This window comes from Mus caroli, chromosome 7, assembly GCF_900094665.2.
Source record: "Mus caroli chromosome 7, CAROLI_EIJ_v1.1, whole genome shotgun sequence".
NCBI lineage: Eukaryota > Metazoa > Chordata > Mammalia > Rodentia > Muridae > Mus > Mus caroli.
This window is the reverse complement of record NC_034576.1, coordinates 23,829,275-23,852,264: the sequence shown is the minus strand read 5'-3', so window position 1 is coordinate 23,852,264 and position 22,990 is coordinate 23,829,275. Positions and strand designations below refer to the sequence as shown.

Genomic DNA, 22,990 nt, shown 5'->3' with positions numbered 1-22,990 from the left:
GGGAGAGCATGTGGGGGACTTTTGGGATAGCATTGGAAATGTAAATGAAATAAATACCTAATTAAAAAAAAAAAAAGAACAGGGAGTGTATGACATGTCTACCCGACCCCTCACACACACACACACACACACACTAAACAAACATAATAAAGACAAAACCAAGCTGGGAGTGGTACCACACACCCATAGCTCCAGCACTCAGAGGGCAGAGGCAGAAAGACTGCAAAAGTTCCAGGCCAGTCTGGTCTGCACAGAAAGTTCCAGACCAGGCAGGGCTATCATGTGAGGCCCTATCTACAAATAAAATACTATCAACACACATGCTAGGTTTATATGCAAGAACAAGTGTAAGAGGCTTGGCAGGCGCCTTTCCAGACGTGGTAACATCTGTGGTCTCAAAAGCTTACAGTCCTGGGCTTGTCAGACATATGCCGATCCCTGCCTGTCACCTGGAATGGCAAGATTTCCCTGTAAGGAGCCAGATAACTTACAGGAATCAGCTGTCTGTCTTCACCACGAGGGGTCCAGGGATCGAACTCAGGTTGCCAGGCTTGGCAGCGAGTACCTTTACCCACTGGGCTGTCTCCCTGGCCAATCTGGTGGTGGTGGTTGTTGTTTTAAGAGATGAGATGAGGGGGCTGGAGAGATGGCTCAGCAGTTGAGAGCCATAGTGATGTAGAAAGTATGATGGCTGAGCCAGTCAGCGGTTAGGTCCATGGCAGTGGAAGCGTTAAAGACTGTAGCATGGGTGCTCAGTGGTCAACAGCACTGACTGCTCTTCCAGAGGTCCTGAGTTCAATTCCTAGCAACCACATGGTGGCTCACGAAACCTCTACCTGTAACGGGATCTGATGCTCTCTTCTGGCGTGTCGAAAAACAGCCACACTGTACCCATGTACATAAAAATAAGCAATTCTTAAAAAAAAAAAAAAAATTGTAGCATGGCCTGCTCAGACACCTCCTGGATTACGAAGCAAAAGCTGTTTTGGGTTTTTTGAGACAGTTACCCCAGGTGGTCTACACTACATTATGTAGATACCCTAGGCCTTTTCCTTTATTATCTATCTATCTATTTATCTATCTATTTATTTATTTTTGAGACAGGATCCCACTATGTAGTTCTGGCTTGCCTGGAACTTACTATGTATGTAGATCAAGCTGGCCTAAAATTAGAGATCTGTGTGCTGATTAAAGACGTGAGCCACCATGCCCGGCTAAGTTTAATTTACTATCATGTGTATATGCATGACGGAGGGTGTGTCACATCATGTATGCGGAGAGCAGAAGACAATTTTGTGTAGTCTGTGCTCCACTTGTGCCCCTATGTGGCTTCTGGGAATCAGAGACAGGTCATTGGGCTCACACAGCAAGTGCTGGGGTCTAGGTCTCAATTTTTCTTTCTTTTTGGTTTTTCGAGACAGGGTTTCTCTGTGCATCCCTGGCCATCCTTGAACTCATAGGTATCCATGACATCTGTCTGTCTCTGCCTCCTGAGTACTGGGATTAACCACCACATCTGGCTATAAGTCCTAACTTTTTTTTTTCAGTTTAGATTTTACTATTTTATGTACATGGGTGTTTTTGCCTGCATAAGGTTAAAGGTGGTTGGAAGCCACCATGTGGGTGCTGGGAATGGAACCAGGGTCCTCTGAAAGAGCCACCCGTGTTCTTAACCACTGAGTCAACCACGAAGCCAACTCTCCAGCACCTAAGCTATATTTTTTTTTTCCCAAGATGGTATCTCACTATGTAGCCCAGGCTGGCATCAAGCCTACACAGTCTGCCTGCTAAATGCATCTAGACCTGGGTGAAGATACAAATCTAAAAATTCCAAAATGTTTAGGTGGAAAGATTTCTCGTAGAAAGCAGAGAAACTAAAAAGGAGCAAATCATGAATGAAGAGAGTGGGTGTAAAGCTATGCCCACAAAACCTGCCCTGGGAACATGCTAGTTTGTGCACCTTGAGACCTGCGGAGGTGAGGAAGGGTCTTGAGGTGATGTTGGAGCTGAGATCTGAATGTTCTGGAAGTGGCCATTGGAAGTGAGCAGGCTGTTGTGCTCTAAGCTGCTGGGAAGGCTTTGGAGGGATCAGCAGCCGGGCCTCTTAACTGTGCCACCTGCCCTGTTAGTCTTTCCAAAACTCTACAGCAACAATGGCTGCCCCAAAGCAAACTCACTCAAGTGAATCATAGAGGCTCATATTTCATGCCAATACTTGTGAGGCGCGGAAAGGAGAATCAGGAGTTCAAAGTCACCTTCTGCTACATAAGGAGTTTGAGGCCACCCTGGGCTAAGAGAATATCTCTGTTGTAAATTTGGTCTAACACTTGCATTATGTTAACTGGGTTCTCAAAATTGCACAAGAATCCAAATGTAAGATTGTAAGACGCTGAGGGTCCTTGCTCCCAGCTGGTTCTGATTGGTAAATAAAGCTCCTGGCAGCCAATAGCTGGGCAAGGAGACAGAGGCAGGACTTTAGGATTCACAGGCAAGGGGACTGAGAGAGGATGGAGGATTTAGACCCACCATGCTGGGAAAGGAGAAAGACCAGGTCTGAGACATGTAGGACAGAAAGACAGCCAACATGAAAGAGTCAGGGATTGTGGCCCAGGAGGGCTGCAAGCCTGGGTCTGGAGCAGCCAGGATGGAATATAGGTTTTAGAAGTAATAATTCAGCACTGTTGAAGGGGAGAGTGTGTTAGCCACGTGGAGGTTTGGAAGTGGCCCAGCCATTGAGCTGATTAAGGCATATTAATATAAGGCTCTGTGTGTGTGTGTGTGTCTTTCATTTGGGAATCCAGAACACTTGGGGCAGGTAGCAAGAACACTACTGTCACCACTGGGTCAATTTGAATAGCATTAATTGCCTACTGCAAAGGTCTCAAAAACAAAGGAACCAAAGGTGTTGTTCTGGTCCCCCTTACCTTGTACGGGCAGGGAAAATGAGACTTCGAGGATTTACCCACGACCAACAGGACAGTGGCTGCGTGAGTGGAAGTGGGTCTCTAGGCAGCCTGATGCTCTAATTCCTACCTGTTCTTGGTGTGCGATGGCTCTCCCAGGTGCTCCTGTGCCTGTCCCAGGTCCCTGCAGGGGCTGCAACTCCTCTGAGCAATCTTTCTGTATAACCCCATCTAAACGACCCGTCCTGCCCCAGTGGTGCCATTCTGCAGTTAAAATGTCACACTGCGCTGCCGCTGCCCATGCTGCACTGCACAGCTGCTCCCCGTGCCTTCAGGCACATACGGCCCATGACATCACTCAGCATCCCCAGCGTCTCACAGGCGAGGAACATGCTGCACAGAACAGTGGCTAACCAAGGACAGTCATTTCATGGTCCTGGGAATGTGGTATGGCATGTGGTGAGGGAGAATGAAGTGGGAGGAATCGACGATTTTGGATCACTGGTCATTACACAGACCAGTGCAACGCTGGGGACAAAGCTTAGAGGTGGAGTGACATGCTAAGGGCTTGCATTAAATTCCCAGTACTGTCACAAAAAATAATAATTAGCCTCGGTGGGGATCATGTCACCAGAGTCTTTTTTTTAAGTTCACTGAGAGGGTCTCATGTCATCCAGGCTAGCCTCAAGCTTGCTATATATAGCCAAGGATGCTATCACAACCCTCCAGGGCAGCCCCATCCAAACTTATACTCTGGGTTCTCTTGCTTCTATCTTTCCAGCACCTAGATGACAGGCATGCACTACCTACCCGATGTGGCAGGTCAAGGGCACAGTGATGTGGACAGACTCAGCCAGCCATAGCTGCCCTTAAATGGAAGGACCATGGGCAGCCCCTAGAAGTTGGAAAGGCAGCAGATTGGTCCCTGAAGCCTCGGGAAGGCCGGCTCCTGTTACCCCAGTCTTACCCCAGCCTATCCAGATCTTAGCCAGCCAGACCTACTGGAGAGCGTCAGACAGAACACTGTGGGATCTGGCTGCAGTGTCGGGAGAGTGACAGGGAGAACAGTCGGTGCAGTGGAATGGACAAGTCACTGACCCACTGACTGAGCCCAGAAACGGCCAGGGTGAACAGTCATGAGACAGTCGGGGGTGGGGGAGAGCTCGGTAACCCTTGGTTGGTTAAAGTTAGAAAACATCCAAGAGGAGGTTACCCGAGGGTCAGGTCTCACCATGACTGACTCTGACCTTTGCCCTGTCTAAAGTCCCTTCTGGTCCCACCCCAGGATGAAGTCCAAACCCCTCAGACTGGAGTTCACAGCCCTCAAGGGCATCCAAAGAACTTTCCCAGAGACGGAGTGTTTTGAAATGTGGGACTGGGACTGGGGCCCTGAAGTTGGCCTCCCTGCCTGCATCCATCTCTCCCTCCCTATTCCTGCTTTTCATAGGGAAGGGGGTGGATAAGGTCTCACAATGCACCTCATGCTTAGAGATCCTCCTGTTTCCACTGTTAATAACTGGGTCCTATGCCTTTATTTCTTTATATTAAATGGCCACCTGACTGGTGGCCACAATGGACAGCACCGAGGACTGTGCCCCGGAGCCCCTTGCTGAGAGCAGCCTCAGGCTACTCCCACCATGTGGCTTCTGCCCCACCCCCACCCCACCCCAACTCCATCCCCTTCTGCTTTGGCCCCCTACCAGCTCTGTTCCATTCCCAGCTGAGACTTGGGGGCTCCAGGATTTGGGCAACTTCCTAAGAACAGCCTTCCTCCCACCCATCCTGCCTCCCCAGGAGGATGCAAACCATGCTGGTGACGCCAGTGACACCAGGGAAGGGACCTGGTTAGTCTGGCACATGTGATAAGCATCAATGCCTCCAGCTCACTGACCATAGACATGTGACAGGATGGATCAGATCTATTTGGGGGACAGCATTGAGTGGCACAGTTCCAACTCCCTGGCTCCTGTCAGCACAGAACTACAGAGGGGCGCGGGGAGCTACTTAGTAGATCTCTGGTGGAGGGCCCCACTCTTCTCTTCCCAGACCCTGGGACAGGGACACGGGGCAACTCAGGCCAGCAAAACCTTGAGTCTCCTAAGAGAGAAACCGCTGCTTCAAACAAAGCCTCCTTTATTAAACTCATGTGTGTACACGTGTGCACTCAGGCCTGTGCATACATGTGCACATCTGTATGCATGTACACAGGTGTACACTCAGGCCTGGGGCACCACCCCATAGAGCTGATGGGGGAGTAACTTCTGCTTCTCATTACAACTGTAGATCCACCGGGGCCGGACAAAGGCCAGGGAAGGGTTCTCCATCAGGGCCTACGGGAGAAGGGTCCACTTGGGAATATAATCGGAAGACAGAGGGAATGCCAAAGTGGGCTGGGGTTCTCCATGTCTGCCCCTCCAGGGCTCACCTCCTCAAAGTTGGGGTCCCACTCTTGCGCCGTGATGACGAACTGGACCCGCTCATTCATATAGTCCTCGAGCTCACTGGTGGGGGAAAGGGAAGGGTGGGGCAGCTGTGAGCAGCCTGCTTGCACACTCAGGCAGCCACGCTGCCAGCTACAGCTGCCCGCACACTTGGACGGGCCACGCTGCTGGCTACAGCACCACCTTTCTGGCTCTCATTCTGGACAAATATCCCCACCCCCGGCTCTCTGATTTATTCACTATGTACAGTGTTCTGCCTGCATGTATACCTGCATGCCAGAAGAGAGCATCAGATCCCGTTACAGGTAGAGGTTTCGTGAGCCACCATGTGGTTGCTAGGAATTGAACTCAGGACCTCTGAAGAGCAGTCAGTGCTCTTAACCCTGCACCATCCTCTCTAACCCCTCTCTTCTTTATTTCTTTTTAAGCGTCTGTCTGCATGTACACCTACATGCCAGTAGAGGGCATCAGATTCCTTTATAGATGGTCCTGAGCCACCAGTGGTTGCTCGGAACTGAACTTAGGACCTCTGGAAGAGCAGCCATCTCTCCAGCTCTTTTCTTCCTCTTTCTGGCTTGCTGGTGAGCCTGGCTTTTAGCTTGACCTCTGGCCCCTGCAGCTGCCTGTGAGACCTGTGCCTTCCACGCAGCAGCCTTGACAAGCCAAACCAGCAATGCCCAGTGCTGCCCCTCAGGAGGGGTGGGGGAAGGGCCCTGCAGGGTGACAAGCATGGTGGGCAGCAGGACTGTGCAGACGCTGCAGCTATGCTCATGCTGCTGGGCACTGATGCCATCCTCCCGCAGCCCATACCCTCTGACGTGGCCTGCAACTGTACCCACCCAACCCCACAACCCACCCATTGAAAGCGGTCACGTAGCGGATGAGCTTCCTCCTCTCATCCCCAGGGAACTCGCCATACAGGAAGAAGTGTTTGCCCTCGAAGAAGTCTGCGGGAGAGATGGGAAATGGCAGACTGTGAGGCACTGACCAAGCTCCTGAGTACTTAGAAGCACAGAGGGAGGGCGAGGCACTGAGGCACCATAGCTAAGGATAAGGTGCTCGGGAGGGAGGGCCATGACTAATGCACTCATCCAAGTTACTAGGAAGCTCCTGCACACCTCTGCCTGGTGCTAAGCAGTAGCTAAAGCACACAGACATGGGGCTCTTACGGTCTTGGCCCAGGCTGGCCACCACTTCACCTCAGCTGGCTCCCACACTGGCCTCTGAGCTGGTTTTCTTCTTATTTCCACACGATGTCCAAGGATTCACTCCCCTCATTGGGGGTTCACAATACTCTCCTGACATTGCCCACAAGCTTGGAAAGGGTTCCTGCAGTGACCCTGACCCTCACTGCTTGAGAGTGACTGCTCTTTTCTCTCCTGCTCTCCTGCCCCTCCATTCTTTTTTTTAAAAAAGGGTCTTAGTAGCCTGGCTGGCTTTGAACTTGTGATCCTTCTGCCTTGACATCCCAAGTACTGGGATTATAGACAAGAACCCCCACAGCAGGATCTCCTCCACCCTTCTTAGCAGCTTTCTGGTAGGCAGGGTGTGCTGGCACACGTGTAATCTAAGAACCTGGGAGGCTGAGGCAGATGCAAAGCTACAGGTTTCAGACTAGCCTGGGCTCCCTGAGACCCTGTCTCATAAAAACCAAACAGGGAAGAATCATGCTCAATAGCGCACGCACAAACAGAGTTGGCTTAACGTTATCAGTAATGAGTGCAAACACACTGGGCCCAGCGCTCAGGTGTCCAGGGGCAGCAGAGCTGATGACAGACAGAGCTGTGTTTAGGGGCGAGATGGGAAGTCCTGAATCACAAGTCAGGCAATGAGGTTGCTCACACAGGTGCTTGCCAGCGCAGGACGCTGTCAGCAGGGTAAAGTGGGGGTCACAGGGAAGGGAGCACTTGCCAGTGCAGGACGCTGTCAGCAGGGTAAAGTGGGGGTCACAGGGAAGGGAGCAAGTGGTGCATGACACAGCAGAGACCCAGGGGACCAAGGGGACATGTCACAGAGTCAGGGATGTCCAACCTGGGAGCTCTGGGATTGGCAGGTCAGCCTCTGAGGGGGTCTCGCTGTCTGTGTTCTCATCTGTGGAGCCTGCATACGGATCCTCGCCATTCTCCCCTGGGGCTGGGGGCTGCCTCTGTTCCCTCTGCTTGGCCACCCTGGGCGGTCAAGAGTAGTGGAGGGTAAACATTTAGGGAGCAGACACCCACACCCAAGGCCAGGCAGACTTACCCCCTTCAATCCTACCTCCTCAGTTCATCCTCGGTGTCCCCAGAATCTTCTGCCCCATTGTCCCGTCCTTCTGCCAGCAGCAACCCAGTCAACAGGCTTGGTTCTTGGGACATCTAGTAACACCCCTCCCAGAATGGCACCCAAGAGTACATCCAGGGCCTATGAACTTGACTTCAGTTGCCCTCTCAATCCAGTTTTCAGGGTACACAGTGGCCCCTCCTCTATTCCTTCACCTCCATACATACCCCCTCCCTCAGATCCAGAAATCTAGACACCAGCCCTGCCCCCAAACCCAGGGCTCAAGGCCCTAGCCCTCCTCCTCCCTCAGACCTAAAGAGTGTAGGCCTCTCCCTCAGATTCTAACCTGACTCTTCCCCCTCAGTGTCACTATTGTCCTGGGGTCCTGGTGACGGTGCTTTGGTCTCTTTTGGGGTTGGTGGCCTCGGGGGTGAGCTGGGTCCTGCTGCCTGGGTCTTGGCTTTGGGCTGGGGCCGCTGAGGAAGAAGGGCTAGGTGAGGTTGGGGCAGTGTGCGGCTATGGGCAGCCAGCAGCGGGGAGAAGCGGGAGGCAGGGGCACTCAGCAGACCTGGTTGGCACCCAGTACTCCCTCCTGGCCCCGCAGGGGCATCAGACCTTTTGGGGAAGCTTGGGAGCTTCGTCTTCGCCGCTCTCACTGTGAGAGTCCCCTTCGTCCTCACTGCTGGATCCAAGGCCTGCCATGAGGTACCTAGGGGAGGAACTGGGCCTCAGGCAGAGGACTGAGAAGTCTAGGAAGGTGGGGAGAGAGAAGGAATCCTGCTGCCCTCTGACCCCTCCCAGCCCGAGAGGGGCTCCATGCCGTGCCAGGCAGCTCAGCCATCCCAGGCTCTTTCCCTCATGGGGAAGATCTGTTCCATTTAAGGCAAGAAAGAGCAATGGGAGGTGGTCTACTCTTTGAGAATCAAAGGAGAATGCCAAGCAATGGGGGGAAAGTCTCAAATGCAAATTCAGGTGGAGCCCCACATCTGGGGTCTCTGCATTTGTACACCCAACCAATCACAGACCAGAAAGTCTGTGTCTGCACTCAACATTCAGACTTTGTTTGCTCACCATTCCCTAACAACATGGTGTGAAGATTTACATGGTATTTACATAGTGCTGGATTTAAACCACAGAATGATTCAAAACATGGAAGAGTGCCGGGCGGTGGTGGCGCACGCCTTTAATCCCCGCACTCGGGAGGCAGAGGCAGGTGGATTTCTGAGTTCGAGGCCAGCCTGGTCTACAAAGTGAGTTCCAGGACAACCAGGGCTATACAGAGAAACCTTGTCTCGAAAAACAAAACAAACAAAAACAACCCCCCCCCCCCCCAAAAAAAAAACATGTAAGAGCACCCTGGCCTAGTGAGCAGGTCTATAATCTCAACTACTCAAGAGGCTGAGAGGCAGAAGGACTGCTTGAGAACAGAGTGAATTGAAGTCCAGCCTGAACAACTTAGTAGGACCCTCCTACCCTCCAAGCCAAAACCAAAAAGGCTAGGGATATACAGCACAGTGGTAGAGCCCTGACTAGAATCCCCAGTGAGGGCTGGGGTGTGGCTTAGCAGTTGCATAGCACGTGGGAAGCCTTGGGTTCAGTTCTTAGACACACACACTCACACAGAAGTATGTGAGGCTGGAAAGATGGCTCAATATTTAAGAGCTTGTACTGTTCAAAAGATCCAACTCTGGTTCCCAGGACCCACATCAGGTGCTCACAACTGCCTGTAACTCTAGCTATAGGGGATTTGACACAACTGGTCTCCTCAGGTACCTGAGCACACATGTGCACCACCGCACAGCTACACATACACATAATTTAAATAATAATCTTTTTTAAATGTTTGAAAATATTTTATGCAGTTTTTATGTAAATACTCTCCCATTTTATATAAGCAACTTGTATATATGCATATTTAAAGACTAACTTTTTTATTTTACATGTATGAATGCTTTGCCTGTAACAGCCAGCAGCCATCACTCTGAGACTGCAGTTACAGACGGTTCAGGGTTGCCGTGTGAGTGCGGGAAACTGAGTCAAGGTCTTCTAAAAGAACAACCAATGCCCTTAACCACTGAGCCATCTCTTCATTTGCAACCATCCTAAGATTTTTGATTCTTGGTACAGTGTGTGTGTGTGTGTGTGTGTGTGTCCTGAATTCAAGTCCCTACTGTGGCACACTAGCTAACTATCCTTACACACCTCAGGGAATAAAGGCGCCCACAGACACCCTCCGCACATCTGTTCAGGATGATCACAATACTGAAGCTAGATAACTAGCTTCCAGGGATCTGTGGAATCCAAACAGGATGTGGAGTCCCCACCTCTTCCAGATCAACTGACCAACCCACCCACCTTCCCCATCACAGTCCCCGACATGAATGTGTCAGGGTTAGCCCTGCTTATTAAACAGACTCAAGCCATGTCCTCACTGGGATCGGAGTCTGCTTCTCTCCAGCTCCACAGCTCCTGCTGTTGGCAGCCAGTGGTTCTTCCTCCTCCCACTGCGTCAGGAGATGGATGCACATGCTGCCCATCCCTGCTTGCTCTGCAGCCCTGCATGCCCTCTGCCTGGCTGCTACCCATGCTTCTTATCCCGCGAGACTCTCACTCACTGCGCCCCTTCTGAGCTCCTCAAAGCTGGGCTCTAACACTTCTGACCCACTCGCTGAAGTGAGCACAGGGTTCAACCCCAGCGTCCTTGCTTCAGTCACAGCTCTGCCTGGTACCCAAAGGATCCCAAAGGATCAGTTCTGAGGAATGACATACAGCCCTGAGGCTCCCTTCCACCTCTGCACAGCCACAACCCACAATGTGCACAAAGCAGCCGTCATTACAAAATCCAGTGGCCCACCCAGCCAAGTGACTTCCCATCTGCAGGCCCAGCCCATCTTTGAAAACAGCTTATGTTGGTTTGAGATAGCCTGAGCTACCTAGCAGGCCCCAGGCTCTTCATTGCCTGCTCTGGGCTAAGGGGCAGGTGTGTGTGCTGCCTAAGAGGCAGGTCGTGGGGCCTCACCTCCGGGAGGGCAGCCGGCGCCGCATGCGGTGACAGTCCAGCACCCACTCTTTACGCACAATCCGGCCTCCAAGGCCCAGGACCTGGCTGTACTTGGGAGTGTTGGCAAAGGCACAGCTGGGAGATGCAAAACAGGAATGTCAGACATGATCTGATGGACAACTGAGACAGGGTGAGGGAGAGACAGAACAGAGATGGAGCTTAGGATGGAGCTTAGATGGAGCTGCAAAACAGGAATGTCAGACATGATCTGATGGACAACTGAGGCAGGGTGAGGGAGAGACAGAACAGAGATGGAGCTTAGGGAGGGACGCAGAAAGCAGAGAACTAAGGGGTAAAGAAGTGGGGGCTGGAGGGACAAGGAAGCAGGGAGGGAGGATAGCAGAGCAGGGACAGATGAAGCAAGCGGGGGCATGCAGGGCAGGGCAGAGGCCTACATGAGATGTGTGCTGTCTGGGGTCCAGTCTGGCCGATACTTGGCCCCCAGTTCCAGGGCCTTGTCCCGGAGCTCTGAGCGGAAGGGGTTCTGGAAGCCACTGAGCACCACCACCACCCCCTGCAGGATCTTGCCAAGCTCCTGGGGTCCAGTGCGAGCCCCCCTAGGCTCTGTGCCTTCTCCCCGGGGCTTCCCTGGGACGGCTCTCTGTGCTGGGGTAGAGGCTGGAGCTGCAGCTGGAGTACGACTAGGGACAGACACTGGGGAGAAAAGAACAGAAATTAGGTTGGTGCCCCATCGAGCCCCAGCTCTTACAAGAAGTCAGGCTTTTCGCCTCCCTTTTTAGGATGGCAGGTTCAAGACCACAGCCCTTCCCTCATGACACACAAGCCAGGGTCACTACAGAATCAAGGAATCCAGTTTGCTTACATTTGGGTCTCTTGAGGGTGGATGGCCCTGCCGAAGGTTTGCTGGGAGGTTTCCTGTCTTCTAGACTCAAGTCCAGTTTTCTCTTCCCTTTGGGAGACTCCTGAGGCTGAGGAGGTAGAGATGGGTTGGCTTCCAGCTTTCCTCACTCTCCACTGCCCCAACGTCTGATGATCTCACCTTGGAAGAGGTGCCCACAACCTTGGGGACTGGAGAGGCTGAGGAGGCTGCAGTAGAGGCCTGCAGTGTAGCTGCTGCATAGCTGGGTCCTGCTGGGTCACTCGCAGAGGCTATGGAAGGACACAGTGGACTGAGGGTGAGAGGGCAGGGCCACAGTCACCTTAGCTCCCATCTATCAGGTATCAAGTCACTCTCACATCCAGAGGCGACCCAGAAGTCTAGATTGTACCCCTGACTCAGCAGACCAGGCCCCAGCCCTCCTCCCTGGACGGACCTAGGGACCTGGCCATGCCCTCAGCTCTCAGGCATCATTACATCCTAGGCGGAACTCAGACTTCCTACTTACCGGAGGAGACCTTACACAGCTGGCCCTCCTGCCTCGTCTCCCCTGAGCTGAGATTTCAGGACTGGGCTCTATGCTAAGTAAGCACCCCACCAACGCCATCCCTAGCACCCGTGTCCCACAGGCACCTGATGACGTCTTGTTGACACGACTGAAGAAGAGAGCCCCTGGCTTCAGGGAGTTGGCACTGTCATCCTCCTCTTTCACACGAAACTGGCCGAGCTTGGTCACTGTCACCTTCTAAGGTCCCACAAGGTCAGTGCTGTGAGAAGATTGCTGGCAGGCAGGGGTGGAGAGGCAGGGAGAGGCTCTGGGGTGTACCAGGTACAACTTACCTGAGATGGAGCCTCTGCCTCATCTTTGTCGGGAGGGCTGTGAAACTTCACAAAACTTAGGCCGTATGGTGAGTCCTGGAACAGAGGGCTGGGTGTGAGGGTGTCTGCATAGGACAGAGCTAGGCTCTCATGCCCCTTCACTTAGGGAAGCCCTTTATGGCTCAGTTGAAGCTGGTGCCCAGGGAGCAATGGTGGTGATGCTGACATTAAACCTCACTGACCCCTAACTGTGGACCAAAGTCAGGGCTCACCCCTCAACCTGCACCGCTCTTTGACCCTCACTGCCAATGGCAGGTAGCGAGTCCACTTCTGTGTGCCCAATCTCTGTCTGGAGCCACTTCTGGAATGCAAAACTACATCAGGCTCTTTGCTCCTCCGCTGTCTGGATGCAGAAGCAGAAGGTAGGAGGAGCCTGAGTTCCCGGCCCCAATATGACAGTAACAGTGACACTAAACAGAGCCTGAGGGCCTCAGCTCATCCCCTCCAGAGAACCAAGCTGCCTGTCCCAGGAGGACCTGACCTGAGCAGTCCCTGAGCTCAGGATAGGCCCCCGCAGACCCTCCCCATGCCCTGGGCATGCCTCAGCTTTTACACCATGTACCTTGCTGTATGGCTGGCTGCACACAATTTTAACACGGTCCCAGCGCTTCTCCGCTGCTGCCCGGACTAACTTGTCAGGTCCAAAAATTCGAACACGGTTGGGATTTGAGCCACTTCGGCTCTCAGAGGGGGACATGAAAGAGGAGGTGACCAGAAGGACCTAGGTAGAAGACAGTGTAAGATGGCACCTCTAGGAGCTGGGTGCATTAGCATGGGTGTGTGGGCACATGTACCATGTGGAGGCAGGGGAGGACTGCTGGGTGTCTTCTCCACTCTCTCCGCCTTACTCCTCCAACTTCGGTAACAACTGCTGCCGTGACAGATTTTAATTTTTGCATTGTTCTTGGACACTATCCATGCATGTATGCAATTTGTTTTGATCATGTTCACCCACCCTTCCTTGACCCTCTTCGACTCCCTGGGGACCCCTTCTTCTTCCCAACAAGCCCTCCTGATTGTGTGTCTTGGTAATGGTTTGCTGAGTTCAGCGGGGCTGTTCACATGATGTGGGGTTGTCCCCAGAAATGCTGAGTTCATTTCTCCGTAGTGAGGTCACCAGGCCATATGCAGTCCAGACACATTTTCACGTAAAATCAGGCAGTACAGAGGACCATGTGCCCTAAGGGACTGTCCCACAGAGGCATCTTGGTGAGGGGCACAGTACTCAAGTGCCCTATGGACATGCGTGGTTGAGTCAGCTCAAAGGCCAGGAGTTACAAGATGTCAGAAACAAGATCAAATCCAGAGATGGAGCACAGCAGCGTCAGGTATTAAGTGATGCTTCCCGCCCACACCCTCAGGCTGGGCAGCTCTGTGGAGACAGCGCTGGTGGCCAGCTGTGCTTTACCAGGCTCCGTCAGCAGGAGGAGCTAGAGAGGCTGCACGCTGCAACCTTGCCCATCTACAGGTATCGGGAGCTCCTCCTGATGCAAGGATGAACCCAGTTTTCAGCACCCCATACTAACCCCTCTCTTGGGGCCACCAGCAGTAGAAAGGGAAAGGCACACCTTCTCAGCCCCCGTGACCCTTCCGCACTGTGGCAGATGTTTCTATCATTCCATCCTGCCTTCTGTTCCTCACCCCAGTGGGGACAACAGCCCTTGCCTTCTCTTCATCAGAACCCAGGCTTACAGTAACAGTTGGTAACTACACTCTTTTTTTTTTTTTTTTTTTGTTTTTTCGAGACAGGGTTTCTCTGTGTAGCCCTGGCTGTCCTGGAACTTACTCTGTAGACCAGGCTGTCCTCGAACTCAGAAATCCACCTGCCTCTGCCTCCCGAGTGCTGGGATTAAAGGCGTGCGCCACCACACCCGGCTGGTAACTACATTCTTATATAAAACTCAGTCCACAAAATAATGTGCACGTTCTCTGGCTGCAGGTGATGGCAGGCCATCACAGAAGGAAGAACGAGTGGGTAGCCCACCCAGGGTGGCCCAGGATTGGGAGAAAGCAGGGGACAAGACATAGGCTCCCACCAAGGAAGATCTCAGCGACCCTTAGCACCTGGCAGGGAGCTGGGGAAGGCAGCAGCTGCAGGAGCTAAGGCAGGGGAGTGTCTCTGAGGAGCCGGTGTCTCAGCCTCGCACAGACCATCCTCTCTGGAGAGCTGCAAAGGTCAGTGCTCCTTGGCAGGACTCTGTGTGAGACTTCATGGGGCAGGATGGCAGGGACAGCTCAGCAGGTAAAGGAGCCTGTGGATCTGACGTCCTTCCCTGGGGCCACACAGTATTAGGAGAGAATCCAGTCCTCAAAGTTGTTCTTCAGCCTCCATACGTGACCACACACGCGCGCGCACACATTCTCCACCCCCCCCCCCAACAAACAAGTAAATGTAATTTATAATGGGAGAATTCACTAGCTTTCTGGTGTCTCCGTGGTGTGGCCTGCCTGACCCAGGGCAACTGCTCCCTGGAAAGGTACTTTTCCAAGCAGCCCCACAGTATGCTGCTACAAGCCTGGCTCCCCAGCACTAGGGACTTGAGGCAGGAAGATTAAACACTTGAGGTCCATCTGGGCTACTTACTGTCTTGAAAAAAATAAATAACCCAAGCGTGGTGGGTCATAACTCTAATCTTAACACTGGCTAGAGAGTAAAAGTCTCTGTCCCAATAATAGTAACAATAATAATAAAAAGAGGAAGAAATAAACGATAAATATGCATACCTACAAGCACACAGCTGCCATGACAGGGGTCCCAGAACCCACAAACCACACACTCTGACTCAGGAAGGCTGCATATACTCACACCCTCAAACACACAATTGGCCTGCTTAAGATTAGCTCAAGAAAACAAATGGAGATACTGACGCAGATGAGGAACAGATGACAATCAGAGCTGACCACATAGTTCTGAACCATGAAAAAGCTGTGTGCCCAAACCAATGGAATCATGGCCAGTGCAAGCAAGCCCCACCCCTCTGCCAGCAGTTGGACCAAGATACAGCTCTGGCTAATCAGAACACAAAGAAGAGGGGTGTGAAAGCCAGGGGCTGGGGTTGGGGGCGGGCCTATAGTTCAAATACTCATCTAGTTCAAATACTCAGGAGGCAGAGGCAAGATCACGAGTTCAAGGCCAGTCTGAGCTACACAGTAAGGGAGTGGGGGGAGAGGATGTGGCTCAGTTGGCGTTTGCCTAGCACACAGGAAGCTGAAGTTCAATCCCTGTACAGCAAGCATAACTGGAACATGGTGCCAAACACTTGAAATCCAATTACTTAGGAGGTGGAGGTCGGAGGGTCAGAAGGCACAGCCACCCTGAACTGAAGAACTAGGTTCCAGGTCAGAGAAGCAGGGGGTTGGGGAGCCAGTGTGAGGCCCGATCCTGCAAGCCTGTCACTGGCGCTTGGTGGTGCTGGCAGGAGGTTAAGCATGCGAGGTCAGGTAAGTTTGGTCTACATAAGACCTTCCCTCAAAAAAAATCCCAGGGCGGGGCAGAGGATGCAAGGAAATGGAGGAGGAAATAGGAATGAAGGGAGGGGGAGGCAAACCAAGGCCACGATGTTTCTCTCAAGCCACTTGCTGTACTTGCTGCTTCCGAAGCTATGAAGCTACGGATGAGAGACAGAGCAACAGCAGTCACTTCTGACCACTGGGCCAAATCTGAAAGAAAGCCACCATCCCCAGCCCAAACTGTCAGAGCAGTGCTGAGTCTGCCTGGGGCTAGCCTTCCCTCCCGAGGACAGACCACAGTTGTCTCCTGATGCTGTAAGCAATGTTCAGTTAGGCTTATTCTATTTATTTCATCTCTTTTCCAACTGACATACTGAAAAATTTATAAAATTAGAAAATAAAAGCCTTTTACTATGGTTAAAAAAATATATAACAATATGCCTCTTGGTGCTCAGCTGGGATTGTGAAAAAGAAACAACAACAAAAACATACAGAACAGAAGCCACTCACTGGCTTCTATTGCACTTGTTACAAAGGGCCAGAATCTCAAGTGAAGTACAGGGCTGGATTTTGCATGGTGACATGTGTATGTATGTGTATGTGTATGTGTATGTGTGTGTGTGTGTGTGTGTGTGTGTGTACAACCAACAGCTGGGAGCTGTTACCAACACTAAGTGGCAGGGAACCCCAAATGTCTCGTCTTATTCACTGTAAAGCAAAAAACCACTCTGGTTGTGACATTGCTTTTCTGCTTCCTTCCAAAGTCAACCTTTACTCTAGTCTGGGCTACCTCCAACTCTAGTAAATCTCTTTTATACAATTTTTTGTATTGGAGATGAAAGCTAGATTTTCACAAATGGTAGGCAGGGAATCAGCCACTGAGCCACACCCCCAGCCCCTCACTGGGGGATTCTAGGCAGGGAATCAGCCACTGAGCCACGCCCCCAGCCCCTCACTGGGGGATTCTAGGCAGGGGTATAGAGGGTGGATCTGATGCTTTGATCAGGAATCTGTGTTTATTGACACTGAAGGTCCTTGCTCCCAGCTGGAATTTAATCTATCAGTAAAGATGGCAGTAGCCAATGGCTGAGGATGGGGTGGGACACTGAGAGTTGTGTGGGTAGGACTCAGAGAGAATGGAGGTCTAAGAGAGAGGAAGAAGGGAATGCAGTAGTGGCAGGAGAAAAGCCAACCAGCTTTTCCAAGGAAGTGGCCTCTGAGACCACATTCCCAGTCCACAAGTTATTTCCAATCCAGTATCTGTGCCTTCCTTTACACGGAACATGAGGAACAGGCAGCATGTATATAAGGAGGAGGAGGAATGCAAAGGAGTTTTAGGCTCATGCACACAGAAATGTAAAGAGCTGCTCAGGCACACCCTTGGCTCACAATGAAAACTTCTAAGCAAACGCTACTCCACCATGGAGCTACAGCCTCAACCTGCACCCCATTTTTCTTTCTTTTTTATTTTTAAAATTTTGGCCAACTTGCTCATGCTGGCCGCAAGTGCTCTATGTAGTACCCTAAACTGGCCTTGACTTGCAAACCCCTTCTCCCTCTTCCAGAGTAGCTCGAATTACCTCCAAGCCTGTCCTCCTTTCCGTGATCTGCATGGAGGGAAAAAGCATGCCGACTCGCAGAAGCAGGGACCTGGAGGAGGAGGCCACCCTGGCCGACCCCTGGTCTGCTGATTTGTCCTTTCTTTGCTCTTCCAGCTGTCTCTAGTTCGATTGTATGTATGTGCATGTGTGTCTATGTGCAGGGGGCTGCAGATGACTGTGAGCCGCCTGACCCCTGGGCTAACAAGTGACTCAGGTCACGTAAGAGTGAGCAGAACTCTGCAAAGAACTGTTTTGGAGTAATACCAAAATCTGCTGACTTAGCATATAATTTTGAGGGAAAAAAAGTGGTATTGGTGCAAGCAACCTCATTCTGCAAAAACACATCTTACGGAGCAGAAACAACACCTGATAAAATTCTCGGCCAGTGGCCCAGGTGGGGACGGGCCTCCGTGACAGCGTCTTCTCTAACATGTAGAAGGCCCTGCAACCCATTCCCAGTGTGAGGAAAAGAAGAAACTCGACCCAGAGAGGAGGGCATGTGGCACAGGCTGCCATCCAGGGCCTCAGGGGGCGAGGAAGGGCTGAGTGAGGAGGGCAACCCAGCCTAACAGACCAAGACAACACTCATGAAAAGAGCTCCCAACCCCAGCACCCAGGAAGATCTGTGGGTGCGAGACGAGCCTGCTCTACAAGGGGAGTTCCAAGGCAGCCAGAGCTATAGAGTGAGACCTTATCTTTAAAAAGCAAGCGCCGGGCGTGGTGGCGCACGCCTTTAATCCCAGCACTCGGGAGGCAGAGGCAGGCGGATTTCTGAGTTCGAGGCCAGCCTGGTCTACAAAGTGAGTGCCAGGACAGCCAGGGCTACACAGAGAAACCCTGTCTCAAAGCAAGCGAGCAAGCAAACAAACAACTCCATTAACTAGGAACAAACAAGAAGTTCCTCGGTGTAAAAAAACAAAACAGAAACCTACAGCAGTGGCCCTCAGCCTTCCTCAGGCCCCTCATGTTGTGGTGACCTCAATCACAAAATTATTTTCATTGCTACTTCATAACTGTAATTTTACTATTGTCTTGAATTGTAATGTAAATATCTGTGTTTTCTGATGGGCTTAGGGGTCTTGGGGCAGCCTACCAGCTAAGAACCCACCCTACGGTCATCGTCATATTTAACAGTGAAAGACACAATTTTCCCTCTATGGCCAGGAAGGTGACAAGGGGCCTGCATCCACCCCTCGAACCTGACAGTGCCCTGCGGTGCCAGTCAGCAGGACAGAGGGAGGGAAAGAAGGCTGCTCACAGCTGTAATGGCAGCACTTAGTCATATCAGATGGGGTGGGAGGATCAGGGATTTCAGACCAGCTCCAGCTACATGTGAGTTCAGAACCAATCTGGGCTCAGTGAGACCCTATCTTAAAAAAAAAAAAACAAGGGAGGGGGAGGTGACAAAACATTCAAAACATCTTTATTTTCAACAGGCACGGCTGTGCAACAACGACCAACGCTGGGGTAGTCTAACATCAGAACGCTGGACCTGGCTCTGCTCTCTCTCTTTCACACACACACACACACACACACACCCCTTCAATCTCCACTGGCTTAGGCTTAGACTTGTCAACTGCACCATGGTGAGTGCAGTTTTCACCGCCATCGCTTTACTGGAAAACCGGTAGGCTAATACTCTGAGTTATAGTGACCTTTGCCAGTCCTATGAGGCAGGCTTGACAGAGCACACCTACAGTAGTCCCAGCTTCCTGGAAGGCTGAGGCAGGAGAACTGCTTGAGTCTAGGAGTCAAGGCCAGCCTGGGAAAAACCCATCTTTCCCATCTCAAGGAAAACATTAAGTATCAATCACAAAGGGCCTGTATTGTGTAGGTTACCAGAGTCATGACAATGTGGAACCCCAGTTCCCAGGCCACTACCTAAGCTGCAATTGAATTTTACAAGTGACGGCCTCTTGTTCCTTATTTGACCACAATCCAGACAGCCCAGCTCTCCCCTGATGATCAGATCAATACCCCATGCCTGCTCTGTCTCCTCGGCATACCCGGGACCCTCCAGGAGGCAGGCAGGGTGGGTGGCTCTCCACACTCTTATAATCACAGGTGGCAGCTGGTGTGTGTGTGGGGGGGGGGGGGTTAGTGATGGAGACACGGGGTGTCGGCCTCTCCAACCCCGCTTACCTCATAGTCCTGCTCACCAGCTGTGGCCCCTCCAGCCGAGCTGCCCACTAGCACCTCCACAAAGGCCGAGCCATCATTCCCGATGTCCACACTGTGTATCTGCTCCTCCTTCTCCAGCTGTGGAGCAGAGAAAGGCTGCTGAGTCCTTGGTTCTGCCCTGGGCTTGCTTTGGAACAGGGGGCAGAAAGAGATGTCACCTGTGTGTCAGTGGGGACCGGAACTAAGTAGTGAGTAGAGTGATCTGTTCCTAGCAGGCAGCCCAGACATGGCACTAAGAATTGACTGAATGGATGCTCACCTCACACCTGCTTCCCCAGCACACACCCCACACTCCCGCACTGATCAGTCTATGACTCCCTGTCATGGAGCTCTCCTGGCTGCCAATAGTCACACACACAGTTAGGTGCAAGTTGTCATACAGAGGACACATAACTACAGCCGTTCCTGGACTAACTACTGCCTGCCAGGGGCTATCTGGTTTGCATACCACCGAGCCCTGCATTTGAACCCAGCTCTGCCACACACTAGCTGTGTGCCCTCATTAGATCAAGGATCACCGCATAATTAACATGGCTGAAGGTCAGGGCGCACAGTAGGTGCAGCTGTCAGCAAGCATTGTTTTAATGTTGGTGACTCCTGTGACATTAGTCTCACTGAAAAAGATGAAGAAAGGCAAAGCTGGGGCTTGGTGACACACACGCATAACCCCAGCATTTGGGAGGTGAGGGCAGAAGAATCACAAGCTTCAGGTCACCCTAGGCTAGTCAGGATCACATGAGACCTCGTCTCAAATATAAAAAAGAAATCAAAACAGGTGATAGCTTTAAGGGACAGCTAACAATACAGAAGTGGGGTGTGTGCGCACGAGCGAGAGTGCTTATGTGCAGTGCACATGTTTGTGTATTCACGTCTGTGTCTGAGTGCAGGTGGAGGCCAGAGGTTGATGTCAGGCATCTTCCCCGATGGCTCTCCACTTTATTTTCAGGGATTCCATCTCTGCCTCAGGAACACTGGGATCTCAGGCAGGCAGGCTACCATGCCCACCCAGCTTTCCTGTGGGTGCTGGGGATCCCAGCTCTAGGACTCATTCGCTGCCCACTGAGCCATGCCGAGATTCAGAAATGCTATATTTCTAACTGTGGCAAGGGTTGAAGTCTAGGCTTGGGATTCCTGGTCCTGTACAATGACCCAGCAGTTACAGGTACCTGCCACCAAGCCTGACTACCTAAATTCAAGCACCAAGATCTATATGGTGGGAGGAGGCCCACATGTGCCCACACACAGAGTCGATGTGAAAACTACAGCTCTCATCTTAAAGAGTTTAAGGAACTAGTTTATTCTGGAACCATTCTGAGTGACCAAGGCCTAGGATTACAGATTTAGGTTACCACAAACTCCATGTTCCAATGTATGAGCAGTTTCATTAAGTGTATTATAGTTTTGCAGAACAAAGAAAGACATAAATTGAGGCTTTTTTTTTTCAAGATTTATTTATGCTATGACTGCTCTATTTGCATGTATGCCTGCATGCTAGAAGAGGGCATCAGACTGGAAGGATCCCATTATAGATGGTTGTGAGCCACCATGTGGTTACTGGGAACTGAACTCAGAGCAGCCAGTGCTCTTAACCGCTAAGCCTCCAAATTAGGGCAACTTAAAAATACACTGACAGGTATACCAGAGATGTGGGTACACGGGGGGGGGGGGGGCGTTTTATAGACCCAAGATGCTCTCTGATGATGTTCTTAGCTCTCTTGGTGGAGGCTAGTGTTCTGCTGCGTTAACAGCTTCCGAGAGGGTTTTACTTATTATGAGGAGTCAGTTCGGATGGAGTGAGGCAAGGAAAGGCTGTTCCTGAAGCTAAAACCAGCCCAAGAGAAAGTAATCGGCCTTGAGCGACAAGATCCCACTCTTGCCACAACACTGAATTCTCACCAGTCTACTAGTCTCTGCAGACACAACTTCTTTTCAGGAGTTTTTGTTCACAAGACACACTCAAATAAAAATACACAAAAATGTACTACTAAAGGGACCTGAGACATGGACCCTCGAAGTTACGCGCACAGGCTGCTCTTACACGGGGACTGAATTCCGTTCCCAGCACTCACGTGAGGCTGCTCATAACCACCAGTAACTCTGGTTCTCGGGGATCCGGCACGCTCTTCTAGCCTCCCTGGGCACAGGCACACATGTGGCATGCATGAAGACACATTCATACACATAAATAAAAATTAGTCTTCCAAAAATGTAATAAAGAAGTTTTAAGGGTATAGGGGACTTTCCAGATAGCATTTGAAATGTAAATGAAGAAAATATCTAATAAAAATTTGGAAAAAAAAAAAGGAAGTTTTAAGGATTATTTTGTTGTTGTTGTTCAGCTAAAGATTTTAGAACTAAAAATAAGTGAACAAAAAGAGTGAAACCAATTTTAGCATCCGTTTAAATAAGAAACCACACACTATATAGAACCCAGAAGCTGCTGTAACTGGAGGCGGCTGCAGTGACTCTCCTGTACATCACAGGAAGGTCGGGTAGGGCTGGAGTCATTTCTCTGAGACAGCTTGAAGACTGCCATCCAGTGCAAACGTGAGGCTGTAGTTCCTTTCCTTTCTTAAGTTTATTTATTACTTGCATATGAACATTCTGCCTGGACGTTTGCCTAACTCCCATCTGCTCCCTGGCCCCACAGAGGCCAAGAGGAGAGTGTCAGAACCTCTGGAGCTAGAGTTAAGATAGTAGTGAGCTGCTGTGTGGGTGCTGGGAATCAAACCCTGGTCCTCTGTAAGAACAGTGCTCATAACTGCTGAGCCAACTCTCCAGCCCATTTCGTTTTTGTGAGACTTGGCTGCTGTAAACAGTTGTGACCCACAAGGCCATTGCCACACACAATCTAAAAGCTGGGATTACAAGTATGAGCCGCCACACTCAGCTCCGTTTTCACATGCCTAGTTGTAGTTTTCTTTTGTCAGGTGTCACTTAATAACCAGGCACACCTTGAACTTAAGGGGATCCTCCTGGCTTCACCTTCCAGGGGGGTAGAATTGCAGGCAGGAGACTCTTTGCCTGGTCCCTGTTTCCCTTTGACAGGAGTTGTTTTGTCAGTCCATGGCCTAGAAAAGCCCCAGGCTTCTTACTGAATCTATTATGCAGGAACAGAACCATTAGCTGATACAGGCTCATTATTCACTGAAAGAAAGAAAGAGCTATTTATGAAGACTTCACTCACCAAAGGACCTGTGGCTCCAGCCTGAGGCTGAAGACACTGAAAGGTGTGTGGGTGTGGGGCAGTGAGGACAGGCAATGCTAAGTGTCCAGTCTGGGGCTCTTTTTTTTTTTTTTTTTTTTTTTTTAAAGATTTATTTATTTATTATATGTAAGTACACTGTAGCTGTCTTCAGACACTCCAGAAGAGGGCG

At 51.2% G+C, this 22,990-nt stretch overlaps 1 protein-coding gene across 2 annotated transcripts in view; it reads right to left on the bottom strand.

Moving 5' to 3' along the window:
- Nucleotides 1–5,019: 5,019 nt before the first annotated feature.
- Nucleotides 5,020–22,990, bottom strand: part of Xrcc1 (X-ray repair cross complementing 1) — a 27,645-nt gene continuing 9,674 nt past the window's right edge. The window contains exons 3-17 of one of the 2 annotated variants that reach the window (XM_021168310.2): nt 19,575–19,691; nt 12,944–13,102; nt 12,343–12,417; nt 12,136–12,247; nt 11,665–11,774; nt 11,488–11,593; nt 11,060–11,318; nt 10,623–10,739; nt 8,219–8,312; nt 7,950–8,079; nt 7,601–7,655; nt 7,376–7,512; nt 6,201–6,291; nt 5,329–5,404; nt 5,020–5,233 (exon numbers count right to left, since the gene is read on the bottom strand). In XM_021168310.2, coding sequence (XP_021023969.1) covers nt 5,120–5,233; nt 5,329–5,404; nt 6,201–6,291; nt 7,376–7,512; nt 7,601–7,655; nt 7,950–8,079; nt 8,219–8,312; nt 10,623–10,739; nt 11,060–11,318; nt 11,488–11,593; nt 11,665–11,774; nt 12,136–12,247; nt 12,343–12,417; nt 12,944–13,102; nt 19,575–19,691 — 1,752 coding nt within the window. In that variant the 3' untranslated portion in view covers nt 5,020–5,119. The remainder of the gene's footprint in view (nt 5,234–5,328; nt 5,405–6,200; nt 6,292–7,375; nt 7,513–7,600; nt 7,656–7,949; nt 8,080–8,218; nt 8,313–10,622; nt 10,740–11,059; nt 11,319–11,487; nt 11,594–11,664; nt 11,775–12,135; nt 12,248–12,342; nt 12,418–12,943; nt 13,103–19,574; nt 19,692–22,990) is intronic. The other variant, XM_021168312.2, reaches the window with a different exon arrangement.